This window comes from Ruditapes philippinarum, unplaced genomic scaffold (genome assembly GCF_026571515.1).
Source record: "Ruditapes philippinarum isolate M1 unplaced genomic scaffold, ASM2657151v2 ctg3486_1_1_1_1, whole genome shotgun sequence".
In the NCBI taxonomy this organism is placed as follows: Eukaryota; Metazoa; Mollusca; class Bivalvia; order Venerida; family Veneridae; genus Ruditapes; species Ruditapes philippinarum.
The window spans coordinates 149,026-166,511 of NW_026865550.1; the positions used below are offsets into that span (position 1 = coordinate 149,026).

The following is a 17,486-nucleotide window of genomic DNA, read 5'->3' on the forward strand; positions in this document are numbered from 1 at the left end:
GCTCTTATTAAGAAATTGTTTGAGGTTATGCTATGACCTAAACTGCGTTGATACGCCGTAAAACTAAACAAAACAAATACATCTTATGCTGATCAAAACTTAAATAAAAATCAATCATGGTCTTTTTGGTTGGATTTTACGTAGCATGAACACAGTAGAAGTAATTTGGCGACTTTCAAACTTTACTGATGTAGGCAGGCCTCGGGTGTCCCTCCGTACATTATTTCAGGCACGAGCGGGTACCCAAGTAGAACCACCGACATTCCGTTAGCTGGTTGGATAGCTTCAACACATGAGAGAGAATCTAGTCCCTATTGAGATTCGTACCAACAGTGGTGAGTGACAAGTGGTTTGAAGACAAGATAGTTTCTTTATAGATTTTATTTTTTGTTGCACTAGGCGATGAACAGTGAATCCATTGTCACAGCGTCCTTATATAATATTGTGTTAATACATTATATACACGTGATTATATATATTTGAAATACATGATACCAATAAAGTAAACATTTCAGAGAGTTTTCACATTGCTATACAACTGGATGTCATCAATAGCAAAGTATCCAGCCATACTTGTCTTTTTGGAAGAAAACACTATCTGCAAAGATACAAACGGAAATAAATATATAGTAAAATAATGACGAAATATGAAAGAAAAGAAAAAAATCATTGACTATTAACTACTAGGAAAAAAAGCAAGCTTTGACTATGAACTCGTAGAAAAAAAGATTATAAATTCTTATGAAAAAATGACTATGAACTCTTAGGAAAATATGCAATGGCTATGAACTCACCGAAAAAATCATTGGCTATGAACTCTAGGAAAAAATAAATGCAATGACTGAAATCTTATAAAAAATATAAATGCAATGACTATAAACTTACAGAAAAATTGAATGACTAAGACCCCATAGAAACAATGGTATGACTATGAACACTTTATTGACTATGAACTTTTAGGAAAAAGGCATTGACTATGAACTCTTAGAAAAAAGCAATGATAAGTCCCCGCACATCCGTGATACAAACATAATTGAAACGGTAAAAATATAATGTTTGTCACATAATGAACGTACTGTTTCTATATTAGGGAGATCGTTGTTGGACTAACCTTTGTCGTGTTAATAAAACGTTTTATTTTTATTATGGAAACTCGTGTAAAATTACCGAAATATGTGTGACTTATATACACTTCTTTTATTCTGACCAGATAGGCTAATTTACGGTTTATGTTGCAATAATAATAGGTGTTCGCATATGAAATTGAACTTTTATGTACGTATTTAGTATATTAGCAGATTTAGTATAGCTCTTTATTGGACCCTTTGTCAGTTTGTCATAATAGAGTAAAATAAGCGCGAGATTGGCATATCAACTATCGATGAGACTGTAAATAACCATTTAACGTTTGCAAATAAAAAATAACTTTTTGTGAAAGTTATTTTATCTATCTTCACTTATTAATTTTGTGTCATAAAAATGCTCTTTCTATCTGAAAAGAATATTTTTCGATATCATTGAACAAATATTTTTTCAGACAAATCCCTTTTATTACATTACGAGTAAATATATTAAATCACGATATTTCTGGCAATGACAGTCACATGAACTACAATTCGAGTGACTGCACTATAACCTTGTTTAACTTAATTAACTTACTCGAAAGGTTTCATTTCCGTTCAGTAAAACAGTTGCTTGTTGCCATCCTTTCAAAATCTCGTGAGATTTTGACCATATCACAGTTCTGTTACTTCCGGTATCCCGGAATACCGTAATGGAGGAAGTATCAGTCGGCATATTGTACCAAAAGCTGAGGCAGAGTTTCCCAGGGTGCAATACGGGAATAGACGTCATGTCACCGCCCTCTCCGAGTGGCACGCGGTAATCATTTGTTGTAAACGCTGCATACATCCCCGCACTTTCTGTTTTGAAAGAAATGTTAAAGGTGAATTTATTTATTTTTCAGTTTTAACTCTATAATGCAACGTGGAAAAATGTGTTGAACGTTTTGTAATGTCGTTTGGTAAGCATCAATTACGTCACTTTTACGTCACTTTGCTGCTAGTCAGAGCATTTTTAGATTTAATAGTTATTTTGGCATCGATAACATTATCGTTTTGGTTTGGTTCTCAGAAATAATTAAACTACTTGCTTTAGTTACCGCCTGACATTTAGATATTTTGAGGCTTCATTCTTTTAAGGCCCATAAAAATAATTTCAGTTGAAGGTTACAATTATTAAGAAAAAGTTATGTTCAAAACTCACATTTGCATGAAATGAGCAACATTAACTCTATACAAATAAAATAAGATGTGATTAACCAAATAATATAAGATACGATTAACAAAAATATTTAGCCAGTTTCCTTTAGTAAAAACCTTTTGTTACATCTCCGCTTATAATTCCGAGTGTGCTGTTTCCATAATGATATTCAAGGATGTCCCAGAGATGTGGATATACCGGAAGTGTAAACTTGCAGGAATTCCCACCGTCGAAATCACAACTTGCATCTTTCACCAAATTTGCACCGGTAAAATCTTTGCAGGACCGACCTGAAACAATTAAGGAAAAAAAAAGTTACAAATTTATACGAATTGAGTTGTACAGAAAATTATCCCCCCCCCCCCCTTTGGGATCAATAACAATTCCCATAATATACTATATATTCAAAATAAATACATTTTGAAGGTCAAAAAATATGGGTAACCTGGGACAGAAAGATAATTATCAGTCCAAGGGATAACGAATCATTATGGGCATGTGCACGAGCGGCCATGTTGGTATTTTCTTTGACAATGACGTTATAGTGGAACACACTATCACGTGACAAAAAATAATTGCAAAACCCGCCGAAAGAAGACAGGAAAGACTTTTCAGGTTTATTGCGGCAATGATATTAACTGATTTATTCGGATTCACAAATACTCCTTTATGTCAATCGCAGGGTAAGTTTTCATCTTTTTAAACAGTTATATAAAAAATTCAAACCTTTTTTTTTAAAAAATCGAAATGTGATTTTACCCTCCTGATTCTCCTCGATACTACCCATTTTTGTATTGGATTTCTATGCAGTCTTCATCGAGATATTCTTTCCGTCGTGGGTTCTGGTGTGTCCAAAACAGGCAATGTATTTGGAGAAAATGTCACTAACCGGACTCAAAATACAGCAATTTTACGAAATCTCACCACAGACCGATGCTTAATATTCGACCAAATCCTGACTTAAACATTTATTGAGGTTTTTCTACAAAAGTAGGAATCGCTGCTCAAAATTACATTTGAGCTCCATTTGTGCTGAAGAGATCCATAAGTGATATAGAAAACCCTCTACAAAACTACGAATCACTTCCATATGAACATTAAATAGCCAATCTAAAGGAACAATTAAGGTTTCGTAGCTTTGGCTGAAAGTTCAATAGGAACATTAGTTTGTTTGTACACCACAATAACAGGGCTTACTAGCTTATGCTAGCATTAGAAATACTAAAAATAAAAAGGCCCAGTACATAAAGATGTTGACGCAGACCGGATACTACTTGTTGAAAACTTACCCTGCGATTGACCTAATTACACATTCACATCTGGTGTTATACTTCACATCTGGATAAGCGGATGTTTACATATACTAGTACTTTTTACCGATGCTCAATTTTGAGATCCATATGGGGTTCCATCCCCGTGTATATATAAGAATAAGAAAGTCTTTTAATTCTATCCAAAATGTCATACCATATGGCGGTGACAGAGTAGATTTATCACAGTCGATAACGTGATAAGCAGGACATGTGCATGTACAACCGGAAGTGTCATCTGCCAAGATACCATTCAAATTTGCAAGTTGTCTCATTCTAATTTCTCGTGGAAAACGTGATTTCGCTACAACAAAACGTGTATTATAATGAGAAATGGTATCATTTTACAATAAGGTAATTAACCAGCACAGGAATACATATTTTGTAAGGCAAATATAACTACACAATTAGTCATGTTTGGTCAAGGTTCTTTTGGCTCTAGTCGATGCACTGCGCATGTTCAGTTTCGGTGATTTTGAAGCGCATTATGGTGATGATTAAATTCGTGACGTTTCACTTGTCTAACCATTGGTCTGGTCGAACTTCTGTGACCATAGTTAGCGCTCGAAAACTGCCCGGATCTTAATAAAGCAAGGCAGCCATGTACATGTACTTAAATTCAGGGAAAGCAACAGTGCAACTCTTACTTGGCCTGTAACATAGGCTTCATAGTTTACCAACAACTCAACTACATAATTATTTTAAATGAAATACACACAAAGTTCTCCGCAGACATGATATTTCAAAGAGAGGCTTATTTTATGAAATACCTCAATACTAAAGTAACTTTTAGAAAAAAACTAAATTTGAATGTTATGCCAATCTAGAACTTGGACACCTTCTGTAAATTAGTCACTGTTTTGCTTTAACAACAAAATCGTACAAAAATTTCCAATCGTACACGTGAAGAATAATCAATTTTAATTAAAAGCTTATGATATTACAGGAATTTATAGAAAACTTACCGGCGGAGACTTGAATGTCATCAACCGCAAGAAAACCTTCTCTATCGTCCTTCCTGGATCCAAACTGAAGCTGAGTATAATATTTATAAAATGACAGTTAAATCAGTTAGTAAAGATAGTAGAATAATTGACATACTGAAAAAGTTAATGATTGTTTGCTCACAAGAAAACTCCAAATACTTTCTTCATCTTAAATGAATAAGTTTAGATCTTAACAAACGGTTTGTTTATTTTCTATAAAGAATAGAACAAAAGGTAAACGTTTTGTTTATCAGAATATCAAAGATCAAACCCCTTTTTTTAACTAAAAAGAATATGAACTGAAAAAAATACGTTTTTTTTTCAGAGTAGAGTAGAATAGAACAGGATGTTAACGCTTTTTTCCAAACACTTATTGGTCTAAAAAGAATAGCAGAGAAGAAACGTTTTGTCGTTTTTGATCGAATATCAAAAACATACTCTGAAATTCGAGTTCTCCTTGAATGCTATTTTCACTTTTGTCCAGCCGTTCGTCTTTTGGTTTTCCTGTTTCCATAGCAACTGTCTGGTTCCGTTATCGAACGCAGCTGTCAGTTGCAGACGAGACTCATTGTTCGGCATGTTGTACCAGAAAGTCACACAATATTGTGTAAACGGGAGCAGAACTGGAGAGAGAAACACGTGCTCCATGCCGCTTTGCACGTGGTTATTGTACGTATTGAAAAGAAGGTAACCACCTAACGCCTCTGCAGCAAAGAAAAAATGTGATGAGGCATGACAGAAATTTTGTAAAAAGAGCAGATAATTTGTATTTCTTTGACAGACCAAACGTGAATTACGTGATTGAATGCTTTAACGACAACGACGAGTTCTTTTCATCAGAAACAATAATTCCGCAGATTAACATTTATGAGTAAGCAATAATAACTGGCCAATCAACAGCAGTTTTGATCACATATTTTGTACCGCCATTAGCCTGTCATTCCCGCATTACAGTCGCAACTGTTTGGTCCTTTCCGTTTAACTTCGGATGACTATGAATAACTGCCGCGGTGTTCCGAATACATGTTACTGCCGAAAATAGGGAGCATGTCACGGAAAAAACGTGCTGACTTCACAAAATAAGCGCATTTTAAGTTGAGCTGACCACATGGTCTAACTGAAGTTTTCAAAAGTTGCCATAACTTAAGTATAGTTACTGCTTTTTCAAGACGTTTATAGTAAACTCTATTTTTCTATCTATCTGATGAAAATGTTAATCACTGGGCAAATGAAGTATCAGAAATTATAACGCAGGAATCCAAATAAAAAGCATTAAAGTGAATATGTCTCAAATAGTTAAGTATTCATAAGAACATAGGAAATGTTTCTTTTTGCATTTTTGTTCATGAAATATTTATGAAAAATTTGTAAAATTTGAACACATAATTATATTGGGGTTAATGAATCATGTATTTTGTTCCAGAAACTTTATTATCTGCTATATATTCAAATGCAATATCGGATCATGTATATTATTTAGTAATTATTACATATTTTCCATTATGGGCCAACTCACTTAAAAGTTGAAATATGATATACATAAGAGATGCCCAGAAGAAACTTCTTATAAATTATTAAGTGTAAAATTACATTATACCGAATTTAAAACGTATTTTAACCGCAAACCTATGGTCTAAGAGAACATTCAGAATAATTACTATACTGAAAGTCAATCGGAATATCTCGGCTATTATTCACAATTCTAAATCCGAAGTTTAACGGAAAGGACCGAGAAGATGCGATTGTATTAAAAGTAAGAAGATTTACCAAGCGAGTGGTCTCCCACTATTTCCCCGACAGTCGGGTCCCCATATCGTTGTGAGGCTAGTTCCCACAAGTGAGGGTAGGTTGATATGTTGAACCCACACGTTCCATGGTCAAAATTACAACTGTATTGGTCAAGAACTGACCGCTGGTCTGCCGGAACATCACAAAAGGTTGGTGACGAAACCGGCTCTGAAATAAAGAAATAAATGTCAAATCATATAGATTTTAAATTTTTCAAAAGAAATTTAATGGTTATTTTTAATAGTTTAAAATAAATAAAAGTTGCCATAGAAATTATTTTTATGTTATTATAACATGAACAATGGCATTAGTAGATTGCTAAGAGTTTTAATATCAATGGCTAAAATGTTGTTTCATAATCTATATGCTTATACAACGATGATGCATATTCAAATCTTAAATTTGATAAACTCGCAATTGTAATGGTGTTTTACATTTGATTTTGAAGTTAACATATTAAGGTTGGTAAGCAGCACTTGATTATAAGTTAAGGCGACATTTGAAATGGCATATTATTACGGCGGTTAGGTGACTCGATCGCCGTGATGTGACTAAAACATGCGTAAAATTCGGCGTAACAACATAAAATCAACCAAACAATTAAACAATGTTGATTATTTCAGTACATAAACGTAAAAGTATATTATCAAATTTTGATACTTGTGGTAGGCGGCCCATCGCCAGCACATACAGTTGGTACAGTGGGACACTTGCAAGAACACCCTACAATAGAATATAATAGCATCCGAATAACACATAGAATATACATTTAGTTCATGGCCAGTTTTATTGCGTCAGTAGCCGAGTGTTTTAGGTCGTTTCATAGCAATAACCTTGCCCCTCATCGCCGTAGGTTCTAATAAGGCTGGGGACTTTGGATTCTTTCAAGTGAGCTATCCAGCAAGCTTACGGAATGTCGTAGGTTCCATGCAGGTGCCCGTTTGTGTCTGAAAAAAATGCACGGTTGGTCACCTGAGTTCTTCCCCAATCAATAAAGCTGAACTGTCGACATATGACGTAAAATGAAACAGAAAAATTGTAACCAACATACTGGTAATTTGTGACCACTAATGGTTTGCTTATCACTAAAATATAATCTATAGTCATAAAACATTAATACAAGTTCAAGGTAAATAGGTCATTTAACTTTTCTCAAACTAGAACAGAGGTAATTTAGGTATTTAGGGTTATGTGCCATGTACCTGATGTAGCTCCAGGAAAATGTCACTGCGTACATAATTCTTTCCTGTTAATTAGTTAAAAGAACAGAATCATTTTGACAATCTTAAAACTTATTACATTTAAAATCGTCCGGTTTTCAGAGGATTCCGGTTTTCAGAGGGTCCGGTTTTCAGAGTTTTTACTGTATTTCATTTAATTGTTTACTTACTCCTATGTACATAACTACGGACTTTTTTTTCAAAATGGCTGAACTTGCATGTAAAATATAACCATTTTCACGCATAATTTACCTGTTGTTTGTAAATTCTCTGTTGTTGGATGAAATTCTGTTGTTATTTCTGGTGTTGTTGACGGTAACCTTACTATGCCCTTAGTCGTTAGCACTTTTTTAACAGTGGTTAATAATTCTGTTGTTGTTACTAATGTCGTCTGTTCGGTAGTTGTTTGTTCGCGTGTAGTCGGAGCGTCTGTTGTTGTTGTTGTTACTTGTTCCGTCGTGGTTTGTTTTGTTGTTGTTTCTTCTGTTGTTTCAATAGGTCTTTGTGTTGTTGTCGTAACTGTCATTAATGTTGTAGGCGTTGTTGTTGTCGTCGTTGCAATTGTTGTTGTTGTCGTTGACTCAGTAGTTATGACCTTTTCTAAAAAGATGAAAGTATGTTAACGTGTAATCACAATTGTTTTCTTTTGCATTGCCTCAATATCACGTTTTACAATGATCAACGGTAGTACAACGGTAGTACAATCACAATGAACATTTGCCTTCGAGACTATTTCAATTATAATTGGTGTTAGTCTCATATAATATTTTCTGTTCGAGGTTACTTCCATTATAATCTAATATTTTGCCTCCGAGACTATATATGTTCAATATAACTCGACAAAAGTACCGGGGTATAAAAGAATCAAGAATCAACGAAATAAACTGCAAACACCATAACTTTCATTTACAAATCATATACATGAAATAAAGCATTTCTTTTCTATTAGAAAAAAATAGTAGAAGTTGTAACTTCATTTATCAATACTCAAATATGAATATCTAAGAAAAAAATATATAGCAAAACTTTAGAAATGGTACGCTTACCTGTTAAGATTTGAATATGGTCAATACCGACGTATCCGTAACTATTTTCCTTGGTTGATCTAAACTCGAACTTAAGAACAAATATGTAAAATTTGATTAGATCTATTCAATATTCAAATTGCATGAAAGAAGACGAATCCGAAAGCATTTACTCTGACCAACAACAGTTTGAACTTAAAAAGATAAAAGTAATTAAGTCTACTTACCTATAATTAAGTTAACTAACATTATAGTTTACTTTTTTACCAAGCTATATGTCTCTTAGCCTGGTACACCCACTCCCCTAAGAAAAACATGTATACAAAGGGGGGCTACTCTTAGCAACTCCGACAAACAAAATGTCGTCTGCAATGAATATCTCCGGCTTAATGTGCAATAAGCATACACTGATATCAAACTGGGACAAAACATTTTTTGTCCCAGGTTTAAAGTACATTTGTATTACATTGTGTTGTAAATTTACCTTATAAGGAGCATTCGCATTTACAAGAACTTTCACTTCCGCCCACTGTGAAGCCGGGCTATAAACATGCGTATACACCGAGTCGGTCTTGTTATCACGTGACTGTACCGTATAAACCTCGAGTCTCGAGTTCTGATTGGGCATAAGGAACCAGAACTTGAGACAAACCGGACTGGTATAGATATTTGGTGTAACGATACTGCTATTAACAATCAGGGAATCGTTCAGTGCCGGGTCGTTGGACTGGAACAAGGCAAACGTCTGGCTCGTACCTGAAGTTTTATGTAAAAAATAATTATTATATTTTTCGCAAAAGCAACATTCAAATGTATCCATAGTCCTTTCACTTCTTCTTTTCTTTATTAGTTATAGAACATATGGATAATGGTTATTACCTAAAGAATGTTGACCTGAATGTGAATTTATTAGTCTTAAAAGTAGCAAAATGTAAACAAAATAGTATTTCGACTTCCATACAAAATACGAAATCAATTTAACTTTACATATGGCCAAAAAGCAACAGAAGCAAAAGATGGTCCAGGTAATTGGCAAATGAGTAACGTTTTAGACACTTTAACAGGACACCAAACATATGAAAGTCTTTGATTAATAACATTAAATCATTTCAAAGGCATAATGTCCTTAAAGTTTACGTATGTGAGATGATGCATCCTGTTAAAGCAACAGTCTTGTGTCGGCTTTCAAATACCAGTACATTTTGGAGCATGGTCTTTCAGTTAACATTTTGAAGCAGTTGTTGATAAATATATACTAATTGAACATGTGTGTATGTAGCCAGCATACAATTCTTAGACGCTCAAACAATTTAACAGGAGAAAGACCTTCTTACCTTCATCGCCGCGTATTTTACCATAGATCAAGCCACCAAAGCTTTCTGTGTGGACATTCCAAAGCGAAGCCGGGAACAAGTATCCACATCCGCCATTGTTGAAATTACAGCTTCCACCTAACTCCACGGTGTCATTGCTCGGCAGATCACAAATACCTTGACCTGAACACTCCACCAAAATCTCGGCGAACACTAGTGTACATATAAAATATATATTTATAAGAAAGCATGTGTTCCTCGTTTGAACTTTTAAGTAAGCTTTTTAAATCACATCGAAATATTACAAGCTCATGAAGTCCAGTTAAAAGAACCTGATTAGAAAGGCGTGAGTATGTATATCCCGCCAAAACAAAAAGGTAAGAGAGCCATTAAAGATATACTATGCTCAAAATTAATATGATAATATTAGAAAATATTGATGATCTTTGTAAATATAAAATAAACATGGTTTGACTTCACACGAAGTAGATATGTTCAAATTCTACACACTATATAGGTGGACATAATATGAATATATAAAGTCATTAAAAAATGGTAGTTTTTAAAGACAGTAGCAACTTTACTTGATCTGTAATAACGCATATTCATTCAAATTAGACATATTCAGTAAGAATTTTGAAGATTACAATAAATTTCCATGATTAAAATATTTTTACTCAAGGATGAGCATAGTATATCTTTAAAGCATGAAAGACATATGAAAATCATGTAATACAATACAAAATTACGTTCCCATCAAATGTCACACGGTTCCGTTGTTGTTAGTGATGCAATCAATCAATCAATCAATCAATCAAACAAACAAACAAACGTATGTCCTGGTCAGGATAAATGAAAATTGATTGACCGACCGATAAAGTAATCAATTTTTCAATCATATTTTCAATCAATCAATCAATCAATCAATCAATCAATCAATCAATCAATCAATCAATCAACCTTTATCATTATATATCATTTTCTCATTTACTTAGCCATCATTGAATTGACATTAATTATATGTTTGAAACTCAGAAACAAAATTAAAGTACATGTATAAACATTGGCAATTCAAATTTCAGACTTTTAAATAATATAAAAATGTCTAATACATCGTCAAAAAATTACAGTAACTATACCGTGCATACAGTTCAAGGAGCCTGCTATCGTACAAATAAATGTATGAATAAACATAATGTACATAAGTGGTGCAGCCATTTTTAGTAATAATCAACCATTATCGTGCTGAATTTTCCTACATGGACTTGTCCAGATTTCAGTTTTGGAACTGTACATTATCATTTTTAGGGATATCAAGTTAGGAATTAATTCGAGTCAGTCAACAATACAGAGCCTCGCTAGCCTGACTCTTTAAAGGGACTCTACGGAGGTTTAAAAGCCTTAAAACCTAACATTTGAATTGCTCACATAAATAAGCTGGGGCATTTTAAACAAAAATATATGCAAAGATAGTTAAGAAATAAACTTCGAAATAAATTGAAAATCGTATGTTTATGCTTTTCTTATCCCGATTTGAGTGACAAGCGTTTAAACGCTTTTCATTTTGGGTTATTTTTTTACAATTTGAATAATTATTCTGGAAAAACGAAGTGCGCGAATGATCTGAAATTTTGCACAAAGATTAATTGTTTAAACCTACATCAACATGATCAAATGGTACTTTTATTTGGAAAAAATATTTTCATTCCCGTCATGTCAAAAAACCTCAGTGGCAATTGCTATTCATGTTCTCTTAAAATTACAACAGACAACAGCTCATATGTTAATGAAATCAACTTACGTGAAACGATTAAAAAGTACTTCCAAGACATGTTTAACAAGAGTATCTAAACAGAAAGAAGTTTATGTTAAAATCGTAACGTTACGATTAAATACATTCAATCCCATTAAATGTTACTGTTATATTTCACTGAACCAAAAATTCAGTTTATCAGCAACATTAAGATAATTTTATTTAATTTGATATCATCTTAAGATAGTAAGAATTTAGTTCACATTACGAACATAGAAATAGATAAATATATTTATCGGGACCGCGGAGGCTGGATGACCACTTACCTATCATTTTCACCTGGTATGAATAAGGTACATTATGTTGGAAACCATCAAGCTAGCTTCATCTGTTTTATCCATGAAACAACTAATATGTGATAAAAGTTACATTATCAAAATGTATTTAAAGGTAACAAGTATCACACTTTTCTGATATTCAGCATATGTTTTTATTAACTTGAACATGATAATATTTTGTGATTGCATGTATTGTTGCCAGAATCTATGTAATATATAATTTACACAATAATTCTATATAAATATATTGTATATAAATATTGTGAATCCAGCTTATTATTAAACTGTTACATTCGATTTACTATATAAATGATTCTATTATTGTAGTATTAATAGCTGACACGGATCATTTAGGGAAAAATTGATTCAGTTTTGTCCTACAGAATTGTGTTGACCACACTTCGGCGTCCATCTGTAATATAAAACCCGTCCGTGATGGCCGTACCCGTCACATTACGGCGTTTTCCTTATTCGAGCCCGGGAAGAAAGAAGACAGTCCCAAAAAGGTAAAAAATGTTTTGTTTTTTTAGTCTTTTTCAATCTTTTGATAAGATTTCAATAATGTAAAGAAAACACAAATACATTTAAAAATTCATACAGCATTTTTTGATAATGGAATGTAATTTGAGGTATAAAATATTTCCAAGAAATATTGAAAGAGTAAAACAAAAACTAAATACGAATTTATGTAGAAACATTCTTAGAAATGTAAAATGTTTAAAATATGTAGAGACTACAATGCGCCTAGTATATGGTTACTTTATTCTTCCTTCGCATTTTTATTTTACATTAAACTTTTATTATAAATAAATTGAATCTACCATTATGTTGATGATTCTTGACCGCCCAAAATACTATAAATATTAATTAACTTTTCATACATATACATTTTTCTATATCCAGTTTTTATAAAAAAAAAATCTCAAATTTTAAAAAATCGTCGCAAAAATGAGGTGCAAACTTAACATAATTTCGTCAAAAGTAGTGAAACATTTAAGAATGTATATAAATATATACATATGATAAGTAATTAGTAAGTAAAGAAAGAATTTTGTTAAATGATATCGTAAACTATGCTCATTTAATCAAATAGTATAAATTGATGAAATAACAAGTAATAAATACATGTACAATAATAATCGGATCGAAATAAGGATCAATTTTAAGGTGAACTGTTAAAGCAGCATGCCTCCAGAAGAGCCAAAATATTTCAAGAAAATTAAACTAAATTAATGTACTAAGATTCTAAGAAAAATAAAAGATTTAAGCTTCAAGTAATAATTCATATAATATTTTATGTGCAATTAAGGACTGATTTTGCAATATTTACCACCTCATTTTAGTAATATACGTGGATTGTAAGTTCTGTTTTTCATAATGTAAATTATTTTCTTTGATCACCTTTTAAATACATTTTTGAAATGTTCATGAAAATTAGTATGAATCGGTCTTGTAAAGTAATAATTTGTATTTCTAAAATTTGTACATACCTACTAATTCAAGTCCACTTTTATGGAGTGAATGGTAAAAACAATCTATGAAAATAAATGAATTTTGATCCTGATCAAAACGTGACCTGGATTTTTCAATGATTTAAATGAACAAGTGTTTTATGCCTGTAACTTTTAAACAATATTTGTGAATATAGTTTGATAGCTTTACAATAGAAGGTTAATGTAACTGTCATCGTGCATTATCATCTTTTGAAGCACGTGGATTCATTTAAAACAGGTCGAGAGATCAAATAAGTCCGAGGGCTTCCGCATATGTTACTGCGCGAAAAAAGGTTCATCGGTAGTTTAAGTCTAAATCGGTTCCATGATCTATTTTAAGTATTTTCGTCATGCTTTCCACGTGCTAGTGACATTGCACGTGGCGCCCTGAGTCACACATATCTAAAACAACGTGCAAAAACGATGATTTTATCCGTCAATGCACCATTTCCTCCCTTGCGCTCGCCGTTTTTATGCAAGAATAACTTCCTATGTGTAGTCTCTTATAGCACATATTCGAATGACATTATGTGCAATATTTCAATGTTATTAGATTGTGTTACTAAAAATACATGATAATGAGACTTTTATAAAATATCTTAATATGTTATATACATTATTCATATTGATAATTATTTTAACATAATTTTGTAATCATTTAACTTAACAAACAAAAAATATGCTATTATATATCTATCTATGTTTTAAAATGGCCCAAGGGTAAAAATTAGAATTGACTTTGTTTTTAATAAACCTACACACACGTGATGTTGAATTTTGATTTTAAATTGGACGAAAATATTGAAACACATGTTTTCAAAGGTAGAACTGAGGCATAAATCTTAATACATAATCTTCAGAATACAATGTATTGAGGAAGGGGAGCGAAGCGAGCGAACGTGGTAAAGCTATCTGAAATTAAATTTTCGGTTAAACTGTTAGAATTAATGAACAAAACGTCCGTGTACCATGATACGCTGTAGTTTTTTTTGTATTTTGGTATTAAAATACCCAAAAACTTTAAATGGTATAGTCCAAACTCAAGTCTGGGTGGATTTTTTCAATAAATTACAAAATAAGATTTAAGAAATTTTTTTTTTTGCTTTTATACTGATTTTTTTAAAGGTTGCTATTTAAGAAACCTAGGCTGCAAGTTATAAATTTCGTTTTTAGATTTTTAGTATGCATACTTATACAGCAATTAAACCTACCATGAATGAAATATATATGATATATACATAGGTGTTTTTTCAGTTTCTTGCCAATATGGCGTCGCTTACCGAAAACCTGACGTCAGCTGATGTCAACCTAACTGACACGTTCTTTCAGAACGGAAGTGATGCTTTCAACGCCAGCACAGGTAACGTGTTGCCACCGAAACCTGGTTTTGCTGAACTGCAGAATAATTTCTACGTTGCTAGTTATATCCTTACACCAATATTCCTCGGGATAGGCCTGTTTGGAAATGCAGTTACCATCGTAACTATGACGTCGAAATCATTTTCAAATATGACGTCACGATACATCCTCATCGCACTTGCGCTGTCTGATACGACCCTTCTGCTTACACAGCCCTTCAACAAGCTGTTTCTCCGCAAACTGATTGGTTATGACGTAAGGGCTATTTCAGATATCGGTTGTAAAGCGTTCTTTCACATCTTCAAAACAGGGAAAATGACGTCATCATGGCTCATCGTTATCCTATGTTTCGAACGTTTTATAGCTGTGGTATTCCCATTTAAAACAAAAACCATCATAACAAAGACCAGTATCCTGACAATGATCGCACTTGATTACATATTCATGATCACGTACAATGGCGTCTGGACATTCTCGTCTATCATAGTCGATGGAACTTGTAAACCGGATGTGACGTACCCGGAAACGAAGGAAAAATACAGAGACTTCCTGCTTGCTGGTTCCTCTTTTTATTCTTTGATCCCAATGGTGATAATGGCACTTCTGACTCCGGTCATTGTGGTGAAACTTTTGATGCAGAGGAATAAAAGGAAGCAGTTAGCAGGCGGTGCTTCAGGGGATAAAGCTGATAAAGAGACGCTACGAATATCCTTCATGCTGATCGGCATTGTCGTTGCCTACGTTGCGTTGGTGCTGCCTATCACCATTGTTCACAATCTAGCTTTCTGGAGAAATGTCAGCGCATTCGATGTAAACACGAAAAGTTTCTTCATTCTGCGAGAGATGGCCCAGATCCTAGAACAGCTCAATTATTCTATTAACTTCTTTCTTTACGTACTATGCTCGTCAAAATTCAGAGAGCGCGTGTTACAGATTTTGGGTCTTAACAAGTGTATTGAGAAAATTACTTCGGGTTCATCATCTTCTAAAACCAAGTCTACATCCGTGAACAAGCCAACGTCTGTGTTGCAAAATTCGGCCTCCGGTTCTGCCCAAACGCCACAGAATACTGATGGAAGCAATAACGGCAGTTCAAAACTAGCTTCGCCAGAGCAGGTCGTGATAGAGCAAGAGAAAGAAAAACCTGACGAAATCACTAACTGATTGTTTAAATGATCACGGTAGGAAAGAACGGGTATATTATAACCCAACATTTCACTGGACGAGTTATTTCTTTCATTTAGCTTATCAACGCCCGGGAAGGTAACTGGCGTCACATATTGTTTTTAAGTTAACTCGACCTCGATTTGAGGTTTGCCGGAGAGGACCAAAAACTGGAATTGATCGTAAACATTGTCGAACCCAACCATGATGTGTAATTCTTTGTTATTTCTTTGTACACCTGCGTCCCGTTTAATTGTAACATAACATTTGTATATTATTTTGTATTGTGATATCTTATTTATTAAACTTGTTGTTTGTTTGTTTGCATTTTTTTGGTATTTGATAATAAAACCAGGCAAATATTCATTGCATAAGCATGCGCGGGACCAGTGGGTGATTTGGCTAGACAGTGTGTGAAACCACTCAGATATTTGGGTAAGTTACGTTTTTCAGGGGAAACACGCGAAAAATGTGTTGAAAATCAGCCAAATTCACGCACGACCCCCTCTGGAAAACTAGTAAAGTCTCATACCCAACTTGAAATATGTTTACCCTTTTGTTTCCGCGTCCTATATGTACTCTTGATCAGGGTCTTTCAAATTTGAAAGACGCTGTCTTGATGTATAACGCAATGTTTTACGTCAACCAAAACCTGAACAGCATATTTACTGTTGCACATTTAATGTGTTTTAATTATAATATGCTTTAAGTACTCTTATCATGTTATATATACAATTTGTAAGTCGTGCTATACTAAATAACCGCCACACGTTTCCCCTTTCCTGAATATAAAACAGTCCTCCAGAATAGTCCGATGACAATCTCAATTTATACTGCATAACCCTATCTCTCGTTATACAGCACAGTCATTTAAGAAGGTCCATTTGATACGTTGTTTAATGAAATTTCAAATACGATCCGACTTGATTCATTCTATCTCTCGCACGTCAATTATGTTTTGTATGTGGTATAATTTAGAATCAGTACCTTTAAAGACATCCCCAATTTGTTAAAAATGTCTCTCTGTTAAAAACGATGGGTGTTCGGTTGGATCATTATAGCCGGCTCATGTTTAGCATTCGTAAAGATTGCATCAACCCCATTGAATAGGAGTCACGTGGAGAGTTGGCCTGTTTGATTAAATTATCTTTTTATAATCATCCTTTTGAAGAACATGTTCTTAAATTCTATACTCTCCACATAACATCATAATTAACGATACAAGAACGTTTCAATAACAAAAAATTGTGTGTCAAGAAATCCAAATAACTTGGGCGTATTAAGTACCTGTACTGTATTGTCGATGATTGTTCGGCGCTGCGACTGTAAAGCTAATGAATATCAATTTGTCTTTTAAGGCGCCCTTTCGTCTGTTGGTTTAAACAGTAGCGAACCACGGGCCCTCCCACTTCAAACTCAACTTGTGAATACACCTTAAACACTAGAGGTTGCTTATCCTTTGGGTACCAATTTAC

General features: G+C 33.6%; 2 protein-coding genes across 3 annotated transcripts; one reads left to right on the plus strand and one right to left on the minus strand.

The window, feature by feature from the left end:
- Positions 1 to 382: 382 nt before the first annotated feature.
- LOC132729500 (MAM and LDL-receptor class A domain-containing protein 1-like) lies at positions 383 to 17,140 on the minus strand. Of its 2 annotated transcripts, none has more exons than XM_060715274.1 (13): positions 16,999 to 17,140; positions 9,926 to 10,117; positions 9,076 to 9,347; positions 8,613 to 8,682; positions 7,819 to 8,166; positions 7,007 to 7,069; positions 6,326 to 6,514; positions 4,997 to 5,262; positions 4,538 to 4,607; positions 3,730 to 3,876; positions 2,379 to 2,552; positions 1,660 to 1,922; positions 383 to 598 (listed from the first exon to the last, which is right to left on the minus strand). In XM_060715274.1, exons 3-13 carry the CDS (start codon positions 9,217 to 9,219, stop codon positions 512 to 514), a joined length of 1,821 nt encoding a protein of 606 aa, XP_060571257.1. In that variant the 5' UTR covers positions 9,220 to 9,347; positions 9,926 to 10,117; positions 16,999 to 17,140; the 3' UTR covers positions 383 to 511. The 2 variants fall into 2 exon arrangements, with proteins under 2 accessions (XP_060571257.1, XP_060571256.1); XM_060715273.1 differs by lacking the exon at positions 16,999 to 17,140 and adding an exon at positions 11,706 to 11,843.
- On the plus strand, positions 14,747 to 16,456 carry LOC132729506 (apelin receptor-like). Its single transcript, XM_060715280.1, has one exon. The coding sequence runs from the start codon at positions 14,755 to 14,757 to the stop codon at positions 16,009 to 16,011; it is 1,257 nt and encodes a 418-aa protein (XP_060571263.1). The 5' UTR covers positions 14,747 to 14,754; the 3' UTR covers positions 16,012 to 16,456.
- Positions 17,141 to 17,486: the final 346 nt, after the last annotated feature.